Source organism: Microcaecilia unicolor, chromosome 2 (assembly GCF_901765095.1).
Source record: "Microcaecilia unicolor chromosome 2, aMicUni1.1, whole genome shotgun sequence".
Lineage (NCBI taxonomy): Eukaryota > Metazoa > Chordata > Amphibia > Gymnophiona > Siphonopidae > Microcaecilia > Microcaecilia unicolor.
This window is the reverse complement of record NC_044032.1, coordinates 429,294,133-429,320,248: the sequence shown is the minus strand read 5'-3', so window position 1 is coordinate 429,320,248 and position 26,116 is coordinate 429,294,133. Positions and strand designations below refer to the sequence as shown.

Genomic DNA, 26,116 nt, shown 5'->3' with positions numbered 1-26,116 from the left:
GAACATGAGTCATTTAAAACCTAATGTTAACATGGGCCAAGGAATTGTTAAGAGGGGAGGGGGGAGAAAAATGGGGACGAAAAGTGTTTGGCGAAGTTGAATATGTTGCAAGAATGCTGTTTTGTATATCAAGCAATGCTATATGCATATTCTACATTACTTTGTATTGTGATAAACGTTAATAAAACAGTTTAAAACATAAAACATAATCTGTCAAAAAAACATCATAAAATTAAAATATAGAAACATGACGGCAGATAAAGGCCATATGACCCATCCAGTCTGCCCATCCTCTGTAACCCCTAATTCTTCCTGTTCCTAAGCAATCCCACATGCTTATCCCATGCCTTTTTAAATTCTGGAACAGTCCTCGACTCCACCACCTCCACCGGGAGGCCATTCCACGCCTCCACCACCCTTTCTGTGAAATAATACTTCCTTAGGTGGTTAGGTTAATAATGTTATCTACATCACCCAGAATATTATACGGTTTCTGAATGAGATAATATAAAAATCATAGGAAGGGTATAAGATCAAGTTCTGCATTTAAGCCATGAGGTGAAACAGTATTATAAATAAAACACTGTTCTTTTTGAGTAAAATTTTTCTAAATCCCCCTCCTCTCCATCTTGCCTTCACCTGTTTGACCACAAAGAACTTAAGATCGTCAATGGTATGGTGTGCATCGTACCAATGTGTCACTAATGGTGTAGACTGGACATTTCTGCTGATGCATGATCTATGTTCTGTGAGTCTGGTCTTGACCTTCCTGTTAGTTTTGCCTATGTATAGAAGTTGACGGGCAAATAATCACATAAACTACACGGGTAGAATCGCAATCTGTCGAGTGTCTCAAAAAATAAGTTTGTTGTGTGCTTGGGTGTTTAAATTCTTCAAGAGTCAGACCATGTTTACAAATTTTGCATTTGCCACATATCGTGTGTCTGGAGAAAGTTTCTTCTATACTATTTTCCTCAGGTAACGTGGATGGTAGTAGATGTTCTTTTAAATTTCTATTACCGGACGTTTGTCTCTAAAGCATTGATGGATTCCAAGAATGTGCTAATTTTTGAGTATAGCTTTCCATAGCTGATTGGAAAATCTAGAAAACCTAAAAGTGCAGATTAAATCAGGATGTACTTACTGGTTCTTTGTTGTTAATAGCAAGTCCCTGTCCTGTGATCTTGCTTTATTTAAGCTTTTCTCAATACATTCTTTTGGATAGCCTATCCTTTCAAAACGTTCTAACATCTCTCTTGCTTGAGATTCAAAATCTTCAAAATTGGTGCAAAGTCGGCGAAGTCCAAGAAATTGTGAGTATGGGAGGTTAGTTTTCAGGCTGTGGTTATGATAACTTTGAAAGTGCAGATAGGTATTCTTATCAGTTGACTTTTTGTATACCTTGGTGATGAATCGGTAAGGAGTTTTGGTAATAAGTGTATCTAGATATAGTATTTGATGTTTATCATAATGTATTTTGAAGTGTAAATTTGGGTCCTGTTGGTTGAGCCAGTTAAAAAAAACTCTAAAGGTCTGGCCTCATCTCCTTTCCACAAAATAAAAATGTCAGATTATATCTCTTGTAAAACACTATTTCTGATCTATAGGGATGTTTTTCCAAAAATTGCTCCTCAAAATGTGCAACATATAGATTGACAAACAAACCAGGGTCAGGCTAGAACTCTAACCGCTGATAGAATCTAGGGTATGAATGGAGAGCTAGAATGCCTGTTCTGACAAAAAAGAAAACCAAGATCTAAAATATTGATGAAGTCTCTAATAAAATTTTGTGTGTAAAGAGGAGAGATTCTCAGAGGCTGAACTCACCCAAGTGGACAGCCCACCAGACGCAGGCTTATCCTTTTATATTTGTATATGCACCGAAGAGCAAGCCTATGCTGTGTTACAACTTTTCAAAACAATTACGATAACAACCTCATATTAGAGACAAAACAAGTATAGCTCTCAATTCATATTCCAGAAGAAATCTAATTCACACATAAAACATGGTTCCTTTTCACTTGATCTATTCACGAAATTGGAAAAAATTACTCCCATACCCCTATAAGCTTGTGAAGTTAGGGCTGATGTATTCACAGCAAATGCTATTATTATTATTTGTTTATTCTGTTGGAAATATTTTATCTAATGTATTAGTAATATTCTGTCCTTAAATAAAATATTAATATATTATATCCCTATTGTGAGGAAACATGTAATAAATTCAAAAATAGAACACTAGGTCCTTAGCGGATATTCCTTATTCCATATCTGTACTATAATAAAAAGCACTTCCAATGTTCTGAAGCGGACTCCTTGGCTTCACTCAAGTGAAGGGATCGTAAGGTTCATTACCTCCGTAAAACTGTCACCATCTTCTCTCGGCCCCGCCCCCACAACTCTGATAGGTCCGCCGCCCTTAACGTCATCACGTTATGACGTCGAGGGCGGCGGACCTATCAGAGGCACGAGGGCGGGGCCGAGAGAGATGGTTACAGATTTCGGAAGGTAACAAAACTTACTAACCCTTCACTTCAGTGAAGCCACGGAGTCAGCTTTACAACGTTACAGGTGCGATCGTAGGGTGAACGGGGAGGGGGGGGGAACAGTGGGGGCAACTACCATGGAACTGGGAGGGAGGAAGACAGGGGGGCCAACGACACAGGAACAGGATGGATGGGTGGGTAGGAGGGAGGGCCGACCCTGGAACTTGGAAGGGGGGGACAGGCGGACCATGAAACTGGGAGGGGGGGGGCAACAACCCAGGAACTGGATGGGTGGGTGAGAGGGAGGGCGGACTCTGGAACTTGGAGGGGGGCCGGACTCTGGAACTTGGAAGGGGGGCCAGGCGGCCCATGAAACTGGGGGAGAGGGGGGGCAATGACCCAGGAACTGGATGGGTGAGGGGAGGGAGGGCGGACTCTGGAACTTGGAGACGGGGCGGACTCTGGAACTTGGAAGGGGGGGGCGGCCGGACACTGAAACTGGGAGGGAGGGAGGGGGCACCTGGCACACACTCTCATTCTCACACACAGTCTCACTCCCTCTGTCACACACACTCACACATTCACTTTCTGTCACACACACTCACACATTCACTCTCTCTCTCACACACTCACTCTCACACACACTCTGTAAAACACACACACTCTGAGGAAAACCTTGCTAGCGCCCGTTTCATTGCTGTCAGAAACGGGCCTTTTTTCCTAGTAGCTTTAATAATACATTCTATAGGCGAAAAGCACACTTATCTCTGTGCCGCTAGGCGTGTGCACAACCCCAGCAGCTGTTAGTAGGAATCAGCGTTGACCAACTCTTTCACCACCACCAGTGCTGTATTCAATATCTTCCAATATTGGTAGAATACCGTCTGTGTCCAACTCTGCAGGGTTGTGAGACGATCTGCGTCAGGGACCCGTTTTTTTTTTACTGCCTCTTCCTGAAAATAGAAATATGCTCCACCAGCTTTCAGTAAGTAATCTTCTTGAAAATACTACCCCCATCCCACACATATTACCACACCCAAGGCCTAATAGGCTATATAGACCCCCAGGTCCCTGATAGGTAGTCATAAAGGATCTTCAATCCTTCTGCACATCTGGAAGACACTGCACTCCTCACCTTCCTACAAGAGGTAGACCTCAAGCTAGTCAACATGGACCAATTCCACATAGGAGGACACTTTATCAATGCTATTTTTGCTCAAACACAACTATGGGAACAAATAAATCTGTTTGGACTAAATCACCTCTCATCTGGTTCAACCTCTACTTCCAAGAATTCTCCATTCCTATTATGCAAGACAAGCCAAGAAATGACCAAAGAGAAAATTTCCTCTCCAGAGGCAAGATAGACAGGCCCAGACAGAAAAACAACTTCATCTCTCAAAAAATCTAAACCTCTCCCCCTCTAGAAATGATATTCAGCAGGAACCAAACCCTAACTAACACTCTAGATGACATGGCACCACTAAAGCTGAGAAAAGCTCCAAGATCAGCCATCAACCCTTGGTACAATCAAGAAATACTAAAGAAGTCATGCAGACAGCTGGAACAAACATGACTAAAGAGACAAAACTTGTAGGATAAAGCCGAATGGCGAACCCTCATCTGCCAATACAAAGAAAGGATAAAACAAGAGAAGCATAAATACTGCACACACAAGATCACTGAAAGCAACACCACCTCCCTCACCCTATTTCAACTAGTCAGATCTCTCACAAAACCAACACAGTCACATATGGAAACAAACTTAACCGCCGAGGATCTATCCAACTTGTTTCAATTCAAACCAGAAAAATTAATAAACTCAATACCAAAACCCCATACTACGAAACCACAATGATGGTCCACCCGACAGATGACATCCTGATAGATCGTTTCTGATCCATCTTCACAAAACCTACTACTGCTGAACTCACAATGACTGTTTCTAGATTTGCAAAAGGAAAATGTGCACTAGACCCTTGTAGAGCTGACCCAAGGCCGTAGCCTACATCAGCGTCATGATACAAACATGCTAAGGAGAGGCATCTTCCTAGAAGAACTAGGCAGAATCATCCTAACCCCTCTAATCAAAGGAGATAACCCAAATAACTATCAACTGGTTTCTAACATTTCCACTATCACCAAAATCATGGAGGCAATAGTGGCACACCAATTGCAAGACTCTGTTGACCAACACCATCTATTAGACCCAATGCAGTCAGGATTCCTTCCTCTTTACAGTACCAAAACCGTAATGACAAGCATGCTACTAGACAAAAACTTACAAATCTTCCTCATCCAATTAGACCTATCTGCCGCCTTTGACTTAATCAAGCATGACACACTGGTAATACTAGGAGAGGTGGCTAGTAGACTAATGAATATGTTGAAAAGTAAATAAAGCCAATAAATAAATACCTCATTCCAGAGGGGTGCAATGAGGACAAGCTTTTGAAAAATGGGGGGACTTCATAGAAGTTTGGTTTCTATAACTTTATTTTGTACAGATGAACTGACTTTGAGGACTTCAAAATGTGTTTAAAGATTTTATGTTGCTTCTTAATTTATCAGAAACAAAACAGGAGATAAACCACTACAGAATCCAAAACAAACAGCAAAACAGCAGTGGTAATCCAAGGAAGGACAAAACGACAAGGGAATATCCAAATATGACTTTAATGGAAACAAGACCCAACCTGGCTAAGTTTTGGAAAACCTTCATCAGGGGTCTTCAAACAATAAATAAAAAAACAAAAAAGTTAAAAACATCAGTTGATCAAATAAAAATACAAAATTTATCAGAGAAAAATCCAAAAAATAAATATACTGAAAAGTTTATAAACATTACCACACAAGTTTCCAGATATATTCACAGGTGCACACTATATGTTGCAATCCCTGTTAACATGTAAAACATATATATGTGAATAAAAATTTCATATACAAATACAAATTTACTCCCCTGTTTACTAAAGCTTAGTTTGAGTTATCTGCAGCAGGGACCATTTTATTCCTATGAGCCCTGCTGCAGATAACTTGAGCTAAGCTTTAGTAAACAACCCCCTAAGACAATAATAATCTTCAAAACAATCATTATAGCATCACATCAATTAAACTTTTTAAAATTTAATTAATTGTTTAAAAATGATCCTACTATAGTACATAATGACTGTAATCAATTTTGTATTTTTGTTTGGATGATCAACTGATGTTTTTAACTTTGTATTTGTTTGTAGATTCCCTGATGAAGGATTTCCAAAACTTGGCTAGGTTGAGTCTTGTTTCCATTAAAATCACATTTGGATATACTCTTGTCATTCCTTCCTTGGATCACTGCTGCTGTTTTGCTGTTTGCTTCTTAATTTATACCAAGCAAGATGCTGTGCTGATGATAAAACCTTTTATATCTGTATTTTAATAACTGGTGTTTTTTTTTTGTACAATTAAACAGAAAGGCTAGTGGTGGTGGCTGAACACTATGAGAAGAATCTGGAAGCCTTATTAAGAGAACAGAAACCTATCAGGTATCGCTTCAAAATTAACCCAAATATAGTCGTGTGGTGGTTTCTTGTTTTTGTGTTGTTCATATTGGAGAACTTATGCTGAGGGGATGTCGGAGGCCCATATCACCAGTATTAACCACTCTTTCGAATAACCTGGGAACAAGACTAGAATGAAATGGATTAAATGCATTTTTTATGCACTCCATCCTGAGTGTTTTTGCAAGGATAGAGAAATATAAAAAATGAATGAAATGGAAATAAAATCGTAGAAGTCATGTAATAGGGGAGACAAATATCTTGTCGACCAACCTTTAAGGTGAACAAGGACTTTATGGAGACTGTGGCCCTTTTTTGTTAATGTTTAATGACATGAGAAAATTGTTTTTGCAGGATTTCTATTAGTATTTATTTTAAGTAATCACTTGAACATCAAGTAGTGTCCTTGACTTTTGTGTACAATTAAGAACATAAGTAATGCCATACTGGGAAAAGACCAAGGGTCCATCGAGCCCAGCATCCTGTCCACGACAGCGGCCAATCCAAGCCAAGGGCACCTGGCAAGCTTCCCAAAAAAGAAAGATTTTACACTTAAATGGCATACATTAGTCTGTGTTCCATTACATTTGTCAGCTGGGATGATGCCATGTTTTTTAATCAAATGGATTGTGAATGACTTTGATCTTAGACCAGTGCTGCTCAGAAGTCTAGAGTAACCTTTTTTTTTAGGTTAGATGTCATTAACCTTTGGGCTGTCTATCTGTAACTGTTACAGAATTTCTAGATAGCTGGTAATTAGTTTACTGGAGTAGTGCATTGCACCCTTCTCCTCAATCGCTAACTCCAGACTCCGCTCCTTCTATCTCGCCGCACCTTATGCCTGGAATAGGCTTCCTGAGCCATTACGTCTAGATCCATCCCTCGCAGCCTTCAAATCCAGGCTAAAGGCCTACCTGTTTGATGCTGCTTTCAACTCCTGACTTGTATCTTTTATCTTATCCTTATGTGTCCTTCTGTCTGTCCTTCCCTTCTCCTTTTTGGTCCTGTCTGTCTGTCCTGATTTAGATTTTAAGCTCTTTTGAGCAGGGACTGTCTTCTTCATGTTCAATTGTAAAGCGCTGCGTACGACTGGTAGCGCTATAGAAGTGATTTATAGTAGTAGTAGTAGTGCATTTTATTGTAGTTAGGAAGGAATACTGTTCCTCTAATTTTCATACATATTTCTTCAGCTTTTCTGCTTTAATACTTGGTTTGGCTGTATTGTTGTTAGTGTAAATTTATACCAAAAGGAAGTGGAATACTATTACAAAGTTGCTTTAATGTCCAAACCTTCACCTAAAAACACAAACAGCAGTATATATCTTATCTGCATGAAAGCACTTCAGATAAGAGGAAAGTAGAGAGGTGTGGTAGCCGTGTTAGTCCACTCTTAAAGGTTATCAATAGAAATCAAACAAAATAAAACATGGAAAAGAAAATAAGATTATACCTTAAGAGGAAAAAATCTCAGTGAGCCTAGACTCAGTAACGTTGGTCTGTCAAATGACTAATCATTGGCATAAAAAAAACCTCTTACTGAAAATTGCTTAATGCATCAAAAACAGTTCAATAGAAACTTAAAAAATTACTGGAGTTGCCTCTGCTTTCACACTCTAATGGTGCATATTCATGTTGTAAGGATTAAAATTTCTGTGCAGTAATCAGATGGGGTTAGGTTGTGACATGCTGGACCTTATTCTGCTTTAGCAGTGGCATGTACTGGTGATATCAGTGGAAAAATCATTTTCTCTACCTCCGTCTGCTGGTAGGAAAGGGGACACAATCCACTTGCTCAGACTGTTATGACAGGACTAAAGGAAAGGCAATTTGACAGATATGACTAAATTTCATCTTGGAATAATTCCAAAAAAGATGTTAAATTGACTTCCAATGTATCACATCGAAACCTTCCTTCTGTCCTTTTACTAATTTAAAAGAAGGAAAATAATAATTTGAAACAGACAATTTTCATAAAAAACAAAAAACAAAAGTTTCTTTCAAGTCCTGTGCTTCAATATAAACTCCTGGATTTAGGAAAGATTTTAGTAATATAAATTTTTAGCCCTTTGAGCATCTTAAGTGCCTCTATTTTGTGGTGGAGAGCTAGAGAGTCCTTACAACTTGCAAAACAGCAGCTTGAGGCATCAATGAATTCACATTTGTATTTAAATTAGAAAAAAATTATCCAAGATGAAAATAAAATTCTTTATGTGCAACATTTTAATAATTGGGTATATAAACTGATTGGGGAGGGGGGATGTGCTGTAGTATTAGCAGGCACTTCCATACAATACTGCCTGAAATGATAAAAACTGATAAAACTCTGGTCTGAACAGAGCACTTCCCAGGGACAGCGAAAGATTCAGGCATCTTTAAACTCCATTCCAATATCTTTAGGATGCTGCAGGAGAAATTCTGCCTTTTCCATATGGACATAATCACCTGTCATTTCAGTTACAAATATGTGCAGTTTTACCTTTGGAGACTGATCATACAGTGCATGTGTCAAGTCAAGGGATATTATTTGGGCAGGCATGGGTCTCAATCTAGCTATGTCAAATAGTATTCTTTATGATGATGACATTTGTGACGGATCTCTTCTACAGTTCTGCTGTCATTTTCCTTCTCCTCCTACACAATAGTTAGAGAAAAGAAATCTGTATTATTAAAAAAAAAGAAGGAATCAAATGGGGGGAAATGTAGGAAAAACAAATGTCCAGATAATTGCAAACATGCTTTTCCTGTCTTTCGCTGAACTCATTCTGAAGTCTGTAACAAAAATGTGAAGAATCAGTTCTGTTGTGGAAACATCAACTTAGAATGTGTGTCTCAAAAATGGGTTACTTGTGGCTATTTAAATATGAACCATAATGAGTATTCCTGTGAGAGTTGCTTGTATGAAAGTATGGAATGCATGTAGACCACATCCTCTGAGCAAGGGCTGGAACACATGCAAATTAAAAAAGAAAAAAAAATTCGAACCTTTGGTGTGGACTTGTATGTTTCAGTTCGAGTCATGGAACAGCAAGATTTTATTATTTTAACTAATTAAAGTGGTTCATAAAATTTTGCAGGGAGGAGGGAAGGTTGCCTTTTTTTGGCTGTGCTGTTCTCGGTATGTGGCTTGATGGTGAAGTGTGTAATGCGGTATACTGGAAATGTTTCCATATTGGGCACACATTTCTTTAGAAGTATTGTGATCAGTAAAGAGATGATTAACAGACTGAATTAGAAAATGGACAGCCTGGCAAAAGGTCTCTATGCTGTAAAACGTTTTACTGTAAAAGGATTGCAAAAACATAATGGAAGTCTTTAAATTTGATTGTGTTTTTGTTTGCATGAAATAAAATATTGATTTTTATCAGATCTTGCAAATAGAGAAGAAAAGGAAGGCAGAAATAATCTCCATACAGAACTGGTATTCAGTAAATGACATACTATTTTTTGATATGCAAGTTACCATAGTTCTTTTCTGCTTACAAGAGAATCTGAAAACCTGTTATCTTAAAAAAATACAAAAAATATATCCAGAAGAGGAATGCCAATCTTGATACACTGGGGGAGTCTTCATTTTTTTAGGTTATGGTGCAATAGAGTTTCTTTAATTCAGACATAGACTTTCTTAGAAATTCTCAGCTGTCTTGCAAGAAAGAGAAATAGATTTCCATGCAAGCCCCATTAATATAGGATGGAGTTAGGAGTCGATATTGATGTTATGGGAGTGTCTGCTGTTGATTTTCTGAGATTTCTTGTGTTCAGAGGTACTGTTAGGTTGTGTTCCCTCTCCCTTCCTCCCCCGCTGCCAGGGAGTCCCAGTGAAAGAAGAAAACAGTCTTTGGGTGGATTTGTATGGGTACACAGATTTCAGTTGTATTGGGAGAGGGGAAAATATGGCTCTGGAAGAGTTTATCGAGGAGGAGTCACCTTCCATTATTGAGTTCATTTTCTCATCCATTTTCTCCGTGTCAAAGGAGGTAAAAAAAAAATGTATGTGAATGCTCTTTTTTGTTCGATATGAGGGGGAATTTATTTTTTGATTTAATGTCTGAGGAATAGTCAGAGTTTTGCTTTATTGTTGAGTCATGACTTACTCCTGCTGTGATACTCTGGTTGCTGATTATTTTTCTCCTCTGGTGTACTCTTTTATGTGTTTGTTTAGTAAGGATAAAGGGGGTGGGTTGATGATACTGTTTAAATTTAATCTTGCTCCTGTGAAAGTGAAAATGCATTTGGAGGAGGGATATGAGGGGCTTTTTATTGTGTGTGGGGACGGTTGATGTTCTTGATCTATAAGCAGTGGTTCCTAAACCTGGTCCTGGAGGTACCCCACACAGGCTTTCAGGCTATCCACAATGAATATTCATAAGAGAGATTTTCATGCAGTGTATTCAGATCTCTTCCATGTCTGAGGTACCTCCAGGACCAGGTTTGGAAACCACTGGAATCTATAGGCCTCCTGATTGGGCAGCTATTGAGTTATTTGTATTAGTAGACATTTTTACAGATATGGAGATTGATTTGGAGCCCCTTGTTGTTACTGGCAACTTTAATGTTCATGTTAAGACTCTGGGGTCTTCCATGGTTGTTGAATTTTCTTCGAGGCTATGGCTGTATTAACATACACTTAGCAGATTAGCTTTCCCAACACATATTGTGGGTCCCATGCAGGCGTTACTATTTCTGTATACCCAGGGGTGGCTCTAATGTGGGTCTACAGGCAGCATCTTATCTGGAAATTCCTTGGTCTCATCATTTTTCTATTACCTTTTTTTTTTCCCGGATCAGGGTAGAAGTAAAGATTGAGAGCAGAGGCAGGCACAGGTTTCATGTCATAGAGGAACTTATGGGGTAGTTATTTTATAAATGGCTTTTCTCCTGAGGGTAGTGAACCAGAGGCGTTAGTAGATAAATGGAATATGAGCTTAGCCTTTATTTTGAATGACGTTGCCCCTGTAAGCAAAAGAATTTGTTTGAGGAACAAAACTTAGCTTGTGCTGTGGGATTCTTCCGAAGTATGAGACTTCTTCGGACTGCTAACCAGTTCATTTTGATGTACCACAGAGCTGTGTGTTACCTCCAATTCTATTTAATATGTTTATTGTTCTGTTTGTATCTTTTATTTATACCTACAAAAGAGGTTGCAGAGGTCCTGGGGAGGTTATTTTTCTTTAAGACCTAGATGGTTCCAAACTGTTCAATTATAAATGTCCAGAAGATTGAAATTATATGGGTTAGCTTCTTTGTGAAGCTCCAACTTTATGCTCTCTTAAAATCAAGCATATTGAGATTCCAATTGTGATGGAATCTTCTTGGGGTGCTTTTGGACTCTCAGTTGCAATTCAAGGCATACATTAAGGAGACAGTAAGACGTTGCTATTTTAAGTTATGACTAATGAGAGAAATTTAGTATTATGTCTCCCATGTGAATTTTTGTGCGGTATTGTATATATCGATTTTTGAGCGATTTAGATTATTGCAGTTCTCTTTTATGTGGTCTCTCTGTGGCCCCTCTGGGACCACTGCAGTTAGTCCAAAATACAGCAGCGAGAATGGTGTCTTATTGTGGCCCCGGGGAACATGTTTCTCTCTTTTGTGGAAGTTTTCGTCGGATACCATTTGCCCTGTGGATTGTTTTTAAGATTTGTAGTATGATTATTTTGGTTTTGAAAAATGCAGTCCAACTTATCTGGCTAAGGTTAGGGTTAAACAGCAATCTGGGTTTAGTCTCAGATATGTTCATTTTGATATGTAGAATGGCCTTTTTGGTGTGCTGAGGCCTTCTATCTGGCATACCCTTCCCACTGCTCTTAGGTTGGAGTAAAATTATATGTGGTTTCGGAAGCAGTTAAACATTATTTTCATAAGTGTATGGCTCCTTTGTTTAAAATCTGATGTGGACTTTTAATCATTATTGTTTTTAGGTATTTTATGTACTAGATTGTTTTAGTGATGTTCTCCACTGAGATTAATATTGTTAAGATTTCATGGAATAGAAATAGGAATACATTGATAGGGAGTTATCCTAGTTGGCAGAAGATCGTGTTGTGCTGTCTCTCAACATCTGAGCAGGCATCTCTATGGATGGACATGAGGCGCACTGATGACATCAGTCATTAACGATGCAGCCCTATAAGAAAGTCACCTTACTACGGAACGTGGCTGTGGGTGCGTACCTGAAGGGGACCTCAGGTATTCCAATGACTCGATGCCTCAGGCTTACAACCCTTTTTCTTGTGTGCTTAATTTAAGCTCTGTTATGTCTGATGTGAATAATTCAGTTCCAGCTACAGTGGAAAAGGAGATTAACCTGAAGGCTTTCTGGATGGTTTTCAAACGAATACAGGCAGCGCTGAAGGAGACTTTAATATGTGTTGCTAAATTTTCTGAGGAGTTAGTATCTAAATTATCGGAACATGATGATAAATTGGCAGCTATGGATGAGCACTGTGTGAAAATGGAATCCCAGATTGGAACTTTACAGTCTGCTGCTTCTAGTGTAAGAATTGCTGTCGTTTAAGATTTTTTTGTTTAAGAGATCCAGAATAGGTACTGCAGAGGAAGGTGCTTTTGATTGGATTGCACCTGTAGATAGTTTGTCTGTTTTCTTATATCTCAGGATGATATTCCCAACATGTTCTACACTTCTGGTTTCATTACAGTCTGAGATGCATAAGTGAAATATTTTGAAATGTATTCTTTGATTAAAAAATATGATGATTTCTATGACCAGAAATTTAATATCTTTCCTGATGTCTCGTTTACATAGTTGCCTAGGAAGGCTTTCCTCCAGCTTAAGTCTCGAGTATTGGCCCTTGGGGCCTCCTTTTTTAAGTTTCCGCATGTTTGCTTACATATGAAGGGAATAGTTAAATTTGTACTTTTCTGGATCCTAACTAATCTTTGATAATTTTCTTTCTGAAAAATCATCTGCAAATACCTTATTTTCTGTGAGTTGAGCTAGTTTAAGTGGGTTAAGATATTTAACGTCCTTGGTATTGGATGTTGACGTTAGACATTAGTTACGCCCTGTGATGTGGACTAGTTGCTTTATGTAATGTGATATTTTCTTTGATTTTTTTTTCTTTTTTGTTGAATTTCCTGATAGCATTTCCATGGATCTTTTCTTTGTAAAGTGATTTTAAATTGCAATAAAAATTGGAATATATTTTAACTGCTAGTTCTGTAATGCTTTAAGGTAAATGTGTGCTATGAGTTTAATTGAATTTGGCATTTATAACCTGCTTTACCAACAAGTTCTAAAGCAGATTACATTTAGCAGTATGTTATCAAAAGATTAGCTAACATTAATTAGTAATAACTTACAGTGAAACTGTTCAGTATACAGTAAACAATATAAGTTTAAGTTCTAGGTTCAATGTAACAGTTACTGGGGGGGTGGGGGGGGGAGGAAGTTAAAATAGCTTTGTCAGCTTGCATGAGCTAGTAGTGCAAGCTCCTCTTCTCAGGGCCCAAACTAGTGAATGACATCAAACTGCTGCATGACCCTCCAAGTCCCAGCAATACTAGCCTACCATGAGATGCACCTACAGCCAAAAATTTAGAAATAAGAAAAAAAAAAAGCCGAACTAAACTAAGGGGTATGTTTACTAAGGTGCGTTAGTGTTTTTAACGTGCCTTTAAAGTTAAAGCATGTTAAACTCTAATGCAACCATACTTTTCTATGGGCGTGTTAGCATTTAACACACGTAAACCATTTACACGTGTTAAAAATGCTAATGCGCCTATAGCGGACCTTATTAAACATAGGCGTAATTCTGGTCTTTTTCTTGTCTCCATCAGAATTCATTAAATAAATACATTACAATATTTCATTTTTGCTGTGCATTTAAGCTAGTGTCTCTCATAATATACTAACATTATTGCAAGCAGTCTTTGGTAAATCACTATGTTAATCTTAGTAAATTCTTACAATAGATTATTTCTCGATGGAGAACTGGAAAACTGCCTTGAAGAACAGAAAAGTGACCTACTGAATGACTGTGATTTTAATCAATTAAAATTATCAAGAGGGTTTACTTTTAAATATTATGTTGCTGCTTTTTACAGTTCATTTGTGAGAGGAACCAACATCAAGAAGGGAACCTTAAACCATCTACTGTAGAGTTTCCAAAGTTTCGAGTCAATTTTACAGCTCTGATCCTGATATACTCCAGAGCTGGTCTGCTATTATCACTGTGTGCTGTAGCATAATAATCTTTGACATATCCACAGAAGACAAGCCAAGCTTCTGCTAAAGAGACAATTACTTCCATTCCTTTCTGTCTCCTGATTTTCTTTTCCCCCTGTGGCCACCCCTGCAAACACATACAGACAGCAGAAAAGCAGACCCACGTGGTAAAATAAAACAAAATTTATTTAATGCAAATACATAAAATCAGCAAATAACTTTTCCGTAACCGCCAAACAAGACCATGTTTCATCCTCTCAAAGGCTGTGTCAGGGGCTTAACATGAAACCAACAGAAACAGTCCAGTGTTTTCCCCATCTGGTTAGTGCAGTGTAATACAAAGAATAAAGCTTCCCATCAGTGAGCTGTTTAGCATTTAAAGTCTCTATTACAGTTTCATAGGCTAGCAAGGGACTCTTCTAGAGTTTACCGTAGCATCAGTTTAGAGCAGAACTGATAGTCACAGGAAACCCCATTTAGTTTTGCAGCACAGCTTAGCCAGTTCAAATAAGGAATACAGAGCTGATAGTCACAGGAAACCCCCAGTATAAACATTTAACTTTAGTTTTGCAGCACAGCTTAGTTTCCTTAGTATAAAACCCTTTCCCCTATAGTTTTAAAACTTGAACTTTCTGCCACAGCCTACAACATTAACAGATAATGAAGCAGGGCCTAGTTTAGTCTTCAGTCCCACCCCTAGCACAGTTCTTCATTTGTAGTCAGTTATTCTAATTAGGATAACAAGAGAGGAGACCTCTTACAGAGTTTTAATTACATTTCATTACTTTCTAGGAAGAAAACACTAAATAAATCACACAATATACCATATAAGCTATATTAGACTAGTATCCTTAGTAAGTTTTAAATTATTGAAAAACTCAAAAATACTAAGATGAAGACGGCAGTCCAGCAGTGAGAGGGGTGCTATCCAGTCTTTTGCTTTGAATGTCACATGTATGATTATTTTCCAGTTTGTAAGAGGTTATATGTGTGTACCCGAACAAAGAGCTCCTAGTTCTCAGGGAACAGGTCCGTTCTTTTGAGGCTAGAGTAGCAGAATTGGAGATGAGGGAGACAGAAGTATATAGAGGAGACCTACAGAGACATTGTAGAGAAGTCCCACCTCCAGTCTGGCAGCTTCTGTGCTTCCTTGGAGGAGAGAGATCTAGATGGAGAGAATCACCCTGGTGAAGTAGGAAGTACACCTGTAGCCAGTACCTACCCATCAGGGGATGCACTATCCTCTCACACCAAGGATATGTCTCTAAGAACTTCTGCCCAGGCGGGAAGAGGTAGGATAGCTGTTGTAGTTGGTGATTTGATCATTAGGCTTATAGATAGTTTGGGTGGCTGGTGGCTGTGAGAATCACATGGTCACTTGCCTGTCTGGTATGAAGGTGGAGGACTTCACGTATCACCTAGACAGGATCTTAGATAGTGCTGGGGAGGAGCTGGCTGTCTTGGTACATGTGGGTACTAATAACATAGGAAAATGTGAGAGTGATGTTCTGGAAGCCAAGTTTAGGCTCTTAGGTGGAAAGCTGAAGTTCAGATCCTCCAGGGTAGCATTTTAAGAAATCTCCCCATTCCATGCGCAGGACCCAAAAGGCAGCTCTGAAGTCTCAACACATGGTTGTGACGATGGTGCAGTGATGAGGGATTTAGATTTTTTTAGGAACTGGACAGCATTCAGGGGAAGTGGGAGACTGTTCGAAAAGGATAGGTTCCACCTTAACCGGGATGGTACTAGGCTGCTTGCGCTAACTTTTAAAAAGGAGATAGAGCAGCTTTTAAAATAGAATGGGGGTTGGGGAGGGGAAACTGACAGTTGCCTAGCTGTGCATGGTTCAGTGTGGAGTATCCTTGAAGGATACTACTGAAACAGGACATTTAGGGAATCCCAGTAGAGAGGTTTCAACAATGCTGAAAGTAAGCCAGGTGTGCTTAATGAGAGAGCAGGATAAAGGATGCACATTATCCCCATCAACTTCTAAGCAGCTTGTAGATCCAAGGAAAAAAACACAATTTGAAGTGCCTGTATACAAATCTAGAAGTGTAAAAAAATAAGGTGGGAGTGTTAGAGTATATAGCACTAAATGATGAGGTAGATATAATAGGCGTCTCAGATACTTGATGGAGAGAACAATCAATGGGACACTGTATTAACAGGGTACAAACTGTATCGCAATGATAGGATCAAATTGGAGAGGAGGGAGTTGCGATTTGTTATAAAGTACATAAGTAATGCCACACTGGGAAAAGACCCAAGGGTCCATCGAGCCCAGCATCCTGTCCACGACAGCAGCCAATCCAGGCCAAGGGCACCTGGCGAGCTTCCCAATGTACAAACATTCTATATATGTTATTCCTGGAATTGTGGATTTTTCCCAAGTCCATTTAGTAGTGGTTTATGGACTTGTTCTTTAGGAAACCGTCTAACCCCCTTTTAAACTCTGCTAAGCTAACCGCCTTCACCACGTTTTCCGGCAACGAATTCCAGAGTTTAATTATGCGTTGGGTGAAGAAAGATTTTCTCCAATTTGTTTTAAATTTACTACACTGTAGTTTCATCGCATGCTTTCTAGTCCTAGTGTTTTTGGAAAGTGTGAACAGAGTCAAATAAAATAAACATTCCAGGAAGGGGTATTCTTGTAGGGCTGGACTTCCGTCCTCCAGGATAGGACAAACAGAAATTAGGAAAGCTGGCAAATTGGGAAACACTATAATAATGGGTGATTTCAATTACCAGTTACAAAAGGAATCTGTCGAATTCTAATCTCACAACAACAATACTCACTTCTACACAAATCTTCTGTATCAGAAGGATTGCTCAAATATTACAAAGTGGAGAAAAAAAACCTTGGTAAAAAAAGGAGACACACCTATTCGTAAGGCAAGCCTTCAATACAGAGGTGGCTCAAAATAATCCTCAGTCATGATAATGGTGCTGGGGCTGCTTCATAACAGTGATCATAATGTGATCAGATTTGGTATCTGCTTTGGAGTAAGTACACCCCAAAAGTCCAATATGTTAGCACTTAACTTTCAAAAAGGAGACAATGATAAAATGAGAAGAACACTGAAAAAAAAATTATATCAGGCATAAATATGTTCAAAAATACCATTGCCCAGGCCAAATATATTCCATGTATTAAAAAAAGGAGGAAGGAAGACCAAACGACAGCCGGTATGGTTAAAAAGTGAGGTGAAGGAAGCTATTAGAGCTAAAAGAAAATCCTTCAGAAAATTAAAGAAGGATCCGACTGAAAATAATAAGAAACAACCTAAGGAATGGCAAGTCAAATGCAAAGCGCTGATAAAGAAGGCAAAAAGGGACTTTGAAAAAAAAGATTGTGTTGGAGGCAAAAACACATAGTAAAATTTTTAAAGCAAGAATCTGACAAAAGAATCAGTCCGCTAGGTGACTGAGGGGTAAAAGGGGCACTCAGGGAAGACAAAGCCATAGCGGAGAGATTAAATGAATTTTTTCCTTCAATCTACACCGAGGAAGATTTGGGAGAGATGCTGGTTCCAGAAATGGTATTCAAAGCTGACAAGTCAGAGAAACTGATTGAAATCCCTATAAACCTGGAAGCTGTAATGGCACAATTTGACGAATTGAAGAGTAGCAAATTGCCTGGCCCAGATGGTATTCATCCCAGAGTACTGATAGAATTGAAAAATGAACTTGCGGAGCTATTGTTAGTAATATGTAATTTATCTTTAAAATCAAGCACCGAAAGATTGGAGGGTGGCCAATGTAACGCCAATTTAAAAAAAAAAAAGGTTCCCGAGGTGATCTGGGAAATTATAGACCGGTGAGCCTGACGTTGGTGCCAGGTAAAATGATAGAAACTATAAAGAACAAAATTACAGAGCATATTCAAAAGCATGGATTTAGTGACGAGAAATCTTGCCTCACCAATCTATTACATTTCTTTGAAGGGGTGAACAAACATATGGATAAAGGTGACCCGGTCAATATTGTATATCTGGATTTTCAGAAGGCGTTTGACAAAGCACCTCATGAAAGACTCCAGAGGAAATTGGTGAGTCATGGGATAGGAGATATTGTTCTATTGTGGATTAAAAACTGGTTTAAAGGTAGAAAACAGAGAGAGTAGGGTTAAATGGTCAGTATTCTCAATGGAGAAGGGTAGTTAGTGTGGTTCCCCAGGGGTCTGTGCTGGGACCGCTTTTTTAAAACATATTTATAAATGACCTAGAGATGGGAGTAACGGGTAACGGCCTTCAGTATGTCTTTGGCTGTCACGGCGTGTCAGCTGCTCTGGTTGCAGCATTATGCAGCGGATGTAGTCTAAAAGTCACATCTAGTTAAACTGCTCTTTTGGGGCAAGTGACTGTTTGGAGAAGATCTCAGTAAGTTGGTGAAAGAACAGGGGGAAACTAAGCCACAACGGTTGCTGAAGGAGAAGTAAAGCCTCTGGTTGTCTGTCCTCAGGGGGCTCTTGATCTTGATTTTCGAGACAGCAGATTACTTCGCTATTTGAAATGCTGAGCATTCCAGGCTGCACGATGTCCTAGGGGGACGAGGTGTTTGGGGCTGTTTCTTCCACTGGTGGATGGACGTAACCTGTTAGTCTGGATTAGACTGGTATGATTAAAGGAAAGAAAATTATCAGATAACATAATTTTTTCTTTCCTATGTTTTGTGCTTTGAAAATAATTATATGGTCTTAATGGCATCCCAGAAAATTACAATCCTCTTTGCCAGTATTGTTAAGGTTGAAATATTATTGAATGACATGTGTCCTAGCAATGATTATTTGCCAGCAAATTATTATTGAGCTTCCATAGTTGTAATTGGTTATTTGTGGAAAGTATGAAAAATGAAAGGGAGGCATGTATATGGTCAGCAGGGCAGGATTAACCCTTTGATGGTCGCTAAGCGCCTATGTAGTATCTCATCATACCTTAAACTGTGAGCTTATTTTGTTGGGCAGACTGGATGGACTGTACAAGTCTTTAACTGCCGTCATCTACTATGTTACTATGTATGGCCTGTCATCAGCAATATGCTCAGAAGTCCCAATTTCAGGCAGCCAATCTTCCTTTCAGGCAAACAGGAAGTCCTCTCAGTCAGCTAGAGCGCCCAATGCCTCCTGAACTTCTCAGTGATAACGAGTCTGGTCCACTCTTTTTTTTTCTTCTGGTGAGAGGATGTCTTCAGGAGTTTCAGAAGGTATGAGCCAAAATCATTTCAGACAGGTGGGTTCTGTATACTCTTACAGAAGGTTACAAGTTGGAATTTACCCGCCTTGTCATTCCTCTCTTCTTACAGTCTCTTTGTCGAAAGGGAAGTTCAGGCCACTAGATTCCTTGCTGGCGCTCCGTGCGACTGTTCCAGTTCCCCATGCTGAACAGGGACAAGGCGAATACTCGGTCTACTTCATTGTCCCGAGGAAGGAAGGCACCTTTTGTCCAGCCTTAGGTCTCAAAGGTAGTGACGGCAGCTAGCCTTGCTGAGTTTAAAGGGGGTCTGAATAGATTCCTGAAGGAAAAGTCCATTGATTGTTATTAAATTTTGGGTTTTTGCCAGGTTCTTGGGGCCTGGATTGGTCGCTGTCGGAGACAGAGTGCTGGGCTTGGTGGACCTTTGGTCTTTTCCCAGCGTGGTGGTGCTTATGTCTAAAACCCTTTCTTCCTCTCAGAGTCCCGCTTTTACATGAAAATGCTAAGAGCAGTCTTAGCCTTGGTTCAGGCTGGAGAATTTCTCACCGCCCTCGATGTCAAGGAGGTGTACTTGCAATTACCCATGTGGCTGCCACATTGGAGGTTTCTACATTTTGCAGTGCTGGGCCATCTCTTCCAGTTCATGGCTTTGCCCTTTAGTCTCGCCAAGGCACTAAGAATGTTTACCAAGGTTGTGGTGGTGGTGGCGGCAGCCTTTTTTCAGTGCCAGGGGTAAACAAACGTGGGCAAAGGTGAGCTGGTTGATATTGTGTATCTAGATTTTCATAAGGCGTTTGATAAAGTCCCTCATGAAAGACTACAGAGGAAGTTAGAGGGACATGGGATCGGAGGTAGTGTCTTACTGTGGATTAAAAACTGGTTGAAAGATAGGAAACAGAGAGTAGGATTAAAAGGTCAATATTCGCAATAGAGAAGGGTAGTTAGCGGGGTCCCTCAGGGATCGGTGCTGGGACCTCTGCTTTTTAACATATTCATAAATGACCTAGAAATGGGGGTAACTAGTGAGGTAATCAAATTTGCCGATGACACAAAGTTATTCAAAGTAGTCAAATCGCAGGAAGATTGTGAAAAACTACAAGAGGACCTTACGAGACTGGGAGACTGGGCATCTAAATGGCAGATGACGTTTAATGTGAACAAGTGCAAAGTGATGCACGTCGGAAAGAGGAACCCAAACTATAACTACGTCATGCAAGGTTCAGCGTTGGGAGTCAAGGACCGAGAAAGGGATCTAGGTGTCGTCGTAGATGATACGTTGAAAACTTCTGCTCAATGTGCTGCTGTGTCTAGGAAAGCAAATAGAATGTTGGGTATCATTAGGAAAGGGATTGAAAACAAAAATAAGGATAATATTCTGCCATTGTATCGCTCCATGGTGCGACCGCACCTCAAGTATTGTGTTCAATTCTGGTCGCCGCACCTCAAAAAAGGCATAGTGGAATTGGAAAAGGTGCAGAGAAGGGCGACAAAGATGATACAGGGGGTGGGACTACTTCCCTGTCAGGATAGGCTGAAGAGGCTGGAGCTCTTCAGCCTGGAGAAAAGGCGGCTCAGGGGAGATATGATAGAAGTCTATAAGATAATGAGTGGAATGGAACGGGTCATGTGGAGCGTCTGTTTATGCTTTCCAAAAATACTAGGACAAGGGGGCATGCGATGAAGCTGCAGTGTGGTAAATTTAAAATAAGAGGAAATTTTTCTTCCCTTAACGAGTAGTTAAACTCTGAAATTCGCTGCCTGAAAAGGTGGTTAAGGCGGTTAACTTAGTGGACTTCAAAAAAGGGTTGGATGGCTTGCTGGAGGAAAAAGCCATAGAATGTTATTGAATGGACGAGGGAATAATACAGTATTTCTAGGATGGGCGGGACAAATTGCTTGTTCTTTTGGCCACTGTCGGTGACAGGGTGCTGGGCTCGATGGACCCTTGGTCTGTCCCAGCATCGCAATGCTTATGTACTTATGCTTATGTACTTATATCTTTTTGACTGCCTCATTCATGTGTTGAACTATTCAGAGAGAGTGGCGGCAACAGAAGTTTGTCCATCTGCAGTTGTTGGATTGGGTGATCAATTTCAAGATGAGCAGACTAACTCCATTGCAGACACTGGTGTGTCTAGAAATTTTATTATACACAGCAAGGAAGGGAATCTTTCTCACAGAATGCAGGAGGTCAAAGCTGGTTCAACAGATTCATCTTTTCCTCAGTCACTGCCAGCCCAGAGTCTGGTACTACTTTTAAGTTTTGGGGTCAGTGACGGCTACGATGGAAGTGGTTCCATGGGCAAGGGCTCATATGCGGCCTTTACAGGATTCTCATCTTGGTCGCTGTTTTTCGGTGTTACAGAAGTACAACTTTCATCTTCCTTGGACGCTGGTTGCTATACGGAGTATGCAGTGGTTGTTATTGCTCAGAAATTTGACTGTCGGAGCTCTCTTTCTGATAACACAATTGAAGTGGTGACAATGGACACTAACAAGTTGGGTTGGGGAGCTGCACTGGCAGCTTTATCAAGGATCAACCCCTCTCTCGTTGCCAAAGCATACATGTCGACTTAAGCTAAGTAATATCATACACCAGTATTTATATTGATCCTTGATAAAGCTGCTAGCTGGTGAAACATGATTCACATCGGACCGAAGAGACCCTCCACAGCTGACATTAGAAGCTAAGTAATATCATACACCAGTATTTATATTGAAGCATTTGTTTGGAAAGAAGGAAGAGCGATGTTTCTCACTTGAAGTTCAGTTAATTGTATAAACAACAACAACAAAGATTAACAAGAGCCAGTCACGATATTGGGTGAACTCAGAACAGAACAAGAATAAAACTGGCTGATCCCCATACTGAAGTCCACAAAAAATGTCATAAAAAATTGTTATAAGTTTTTTAGATACAAGCTGTCTTTCATTTTTTTTGTATTGTTTATGTATAAAGCATTGATCTATTTGAAAAATGACTTTAAAATTGCCCTCTTAATTGGACCTTGACACTCGAAATTTCAGTAATTTTTTAACATGGAAAAGAAAATAAGATGATTTTTTAGCATCTACGAGATTTTTTTCAACATAATGTCATGATTCTTTTGTTTCTTAAAATATATTGTTAATAATTTTAAAAGTAAAATGGCAAGCTTTTTGTTTTCCTACCAGAGGGAGGATAAACTTGGTGGGTGAATTACAGCAGTTTTTAATTTACTCAATCAAAGGCAATGTTTAAAGTAAATAAATTCCTTCTGAACCACTGTAAGGACAAAAGCTGGCGTGAGTTAACAATGGGCACTGGAAAGATAGATTTTGGTGATTTCTAGAGGTCTCTATTATAAAAAGCTGTGCTGGGTTAACCAAACGTAATGCTATCTGTCAAGATTAAAAAAAAAAAGAGGGAAAAAGTGATGAAATTAATCAGCCCTTTCCTGTAGGAAAATATTTCAAAAGTAATAATTTTGAGCAGATCGGGCAAATAAAACCGAGATTAAAAGTAATAATTTTGAGCAGATCGGGCAAATAAAACCGAGATTCGTGGCTGTAAAAGAATTGCAGCTGAACAAGCATGAGTCTGTCCCTGGGTGGCATCTCTAGGCTTTTAATGAAATATAGAAATATCACTTACACATCTGTATCACTTTCACTTCAAGAATTGAGTGGGGGGGGGTAGGTTTTGGGTTACTGGTTGTTCACCTTTTGAAATCATACTGGAAGTGTGATCAGTGGCATACGATAAAGGTGTTTTTTTTTGTGCCTTTGACATCATCAGATCTTAGATGCAATTTTAAAGAGACCTTTTTTTTTCTGGTCCAGATATGTTTGAGTTCCATTCATCCTTGCTGAGGACTTAGAAAAATGTGTTCACTGCTTAAGTGAATAAAATATTGGTAACTTTCTGTTTTAGTTGGTATAATTTGTAGGCTGATCTCTGTACTTCCATACATAATACATTATGAACTACCTTGCAAAATGTGTGAGGCTTACAGTCCTTTTTTTTCAAACCTGTAACTTTGTTCTGCAGATGTCAGGAACATCTGAAATAGGGCAGGGGAAGCCCATGGAAACTCAATTGCTAAATGAGATCCAAGGGGTACTGCGTTTCAGGAGATGAGCTGTTGTGCCCACCCTGTGATTAGGCTTTTTGATACAACAAAGTCCAATCGCCCAAGACCAATATCTGTACTAGTTCATTCACATTTATAACATGAGCATTGTTAGAAATGACAAAACAAAAACAAAACACAACAACAAAAAAAACCCTTGGCAACTATTACCAGATCCAGTTATCTGAATTTTATATGTGGTAGGTCTCGGTCCAATTGTAGCATGTTGCTAGATTCTACTTAGGAGTCACCACCCAGTAAAAGAATCTAGGTGTCATCCTGGACAATATGTTGAAATCTGCTGAATGTGTTGCAGTAGTCAAAAAAGCAAACAGGATGTTGGGAATTGTTAGGAAAGGAATAGAGAATAAAACAAAGAATATCATATTGCCTTTGTATTGCACCTTGAACATTGTGTGCAATTCTTTTTGCACTTTGGGAAGAATAATCCAAATCATAGTTAGCTGATACTGGGGTCCACCTTAGGAGTCAGCACTCAAGAAAAAGATCTAGGTGCCATTGTAGACAATATGCTGAAATCTTCTGCCCATTGTGTGGCGGCAGCCAAAAAAGCAAATGATGCTAGGAATTATTAGCAAAGGTATGCAGAATAAGACCAAGAATATTATAATGCCTCTGTATTAGTCCTTGTCATCAGCAGCAGATGAATCCATTACGAATGGGTTGTGTCCACCTACCAGCAGGGAGAGAGAGAGAACACTGAAAACCATAGTGCCTCTAGGACAGCTAGCTCCATCTGCCTCTTAGTATTTCTGTATCTCCCAGCAGGTTTGGACGCAGCTTGTTCAGCTCCTTCAAGATTCTGCCTGGGGTGGCTCCTGTGCTTTTGCCAGTTGTAGCAGAGATGTTGTGGCTACGTGGAGCCCACTTTAAAGGCACATAGATTCGCCCTTTCCCCTGCCTTACTCTTCCCCCTGTGTGGATGCAGGCATATAGGTTCGCCCTTTCCCTGCCTTTCTCACCCTCTTCTGCCTCTGGAGTACCTCTATAGCTGTTTGCCTCCAACTTTCCTCACAGCGTTAAAAAAAAAAAAAAATTGCGCTTTGACAGCGCTGCTATTTCTGAGGCTTTTCCTGACTGTGCAGCGTGACCGGAGCTCGTGGACTCGGTCCTTTGAGGTAAGAGTGGTACACAGCTCCTCCGGGGAGGGCCCGTGGAAGGCGTTCTGAGCAGGGTGATTTTGGCGCGAAGCCGCCATTTTGAATTTTATTCCGCCATTTTTTGGCAATGGCTGCTGAGGGAGTTAAGCGCTGTTCCCGTTGTGGCAAGCGCAGATCAGCAGCGGGGCTCTGTAAAATGTGCTGTTACGGTAGAGCCAGTACGAGCATGGCGAGCGATGATTCTTCCCGCTCGATGGAGCTGGCAGCGGGCGCCATCTTGGAAGTGCCGCATGGCTCAACCCCCGCGGTTGCGGAGAAGTCTGAGAGCAGAGGGGCTCCTCGGGCCAAGGCTACCAGAGGAGCTCCATTCCCCGTAGCTCCTAATTCGGTGACGGGAGGTCAGGGTGAAGCTAGAAGGTATCGCCCGGGGCGCTCTGCTGGGTTTACTCAACGTGCCCATTTTCAGAAGAGGAACTCCTTTCGCTCAGACAAACGCTCCGCAGCGGCAGGCTCAAGGCCAGGAGTTCAGGGCCGTCCTCCACAATGATGGGACGCCGGTCCACTCCTCCTCTACAGCTGTAGGAGGACGCCTTTCCCTCTTTCTCGAGGAGTAGACCAAGATTACCTCAAATCAGTGGGTCCTGGACCTGATCAGAGAAGGTTACCAATTGGAATTCGGTGCACCGGTGAGAGACGTGTTTGTGGAGTCCCGCTGTGGTACTGCCGTAAAATGGGCGACGGTAGAGGAGACCTTACAAGTCTTGTTGCACCTTGGAGCGGTGATCCCTGTGCCTCCCGCTGAACACGGCTGCGGTCGTTACTCCATTTATTTTGTGGTGCCGTGAAAAGGCGGGTCTATTTGGCCCATTCTCGACTTAAAGAAAGTCAACAAGTCACTAAGAGTTGCGCATTTTCACATGGAAACCTTGCGCTCCGTCATTGCGGCGGTACAGCCAGGAGAATTCCTCACGTCTCTGGACCTAAAAGAAGCTTACTTGCACATTCCTTTTTTTTTTTTTTTTTAAGTTCTCTTTATTGGTGTCAGCAACATCAATGATAAACAGTTACAGCCTTCAACATGGGAAATCCAACCACTCTCTTTGCTTAAAAAACAAAAAGAAAACATACAAAATCAACATTTATCTATAATAATATATACCTTCTTCCCGCTCACCCCAGAAGCCGCTGACTTTTCTGTTTTCCTCCCCATACTACACACCAGTCATCCCCCAATCATCTCACCCCACAAACCCTCGCTTCCTCCATCACACTCTCTATGGGCTTCCTCTTCCCCACTCCCATTCTCCCACCCCCATCCTCTCTTGAGGCGTACCCTATACATCGTGTGACACATTCTCTTTCAAAAATTTGGTCCATATGCCCACATATTGTCTACATTCCTCTTTGTGAGACGTCTGATACAGCATACTCTCATATTTGGCTAATTCCATCATTTTTGCCTGCCACCCGGCTAATG

At 40.2% G+C, this 26,116-nt stretch overlaps 1 protein-coding gene across 2 annotated transcripts in view; it reads left to right on the top strand.

The window, feature by feature from the left end:
• The window catches only part of TBCK (TBC1 domain containing kinase), a 436,713-nt gene that overhangs the window by 15,466 nt on the left and 395,131 nt on the right, over positions 1-26,116 (top strand). For both annotated transcript variants that reach the window (XM_030190773.1, XM_030190774.1), the window contains one exon: positions 5,938-6,010. In XM_030190773.1, the coding sequence (XP_030046633.1) occupies positions 5,938-6,010 (73 nt within the window). The remainder of the gene's footprint in view (positions 1-5,937; positions 6,011-26,116) is intronic.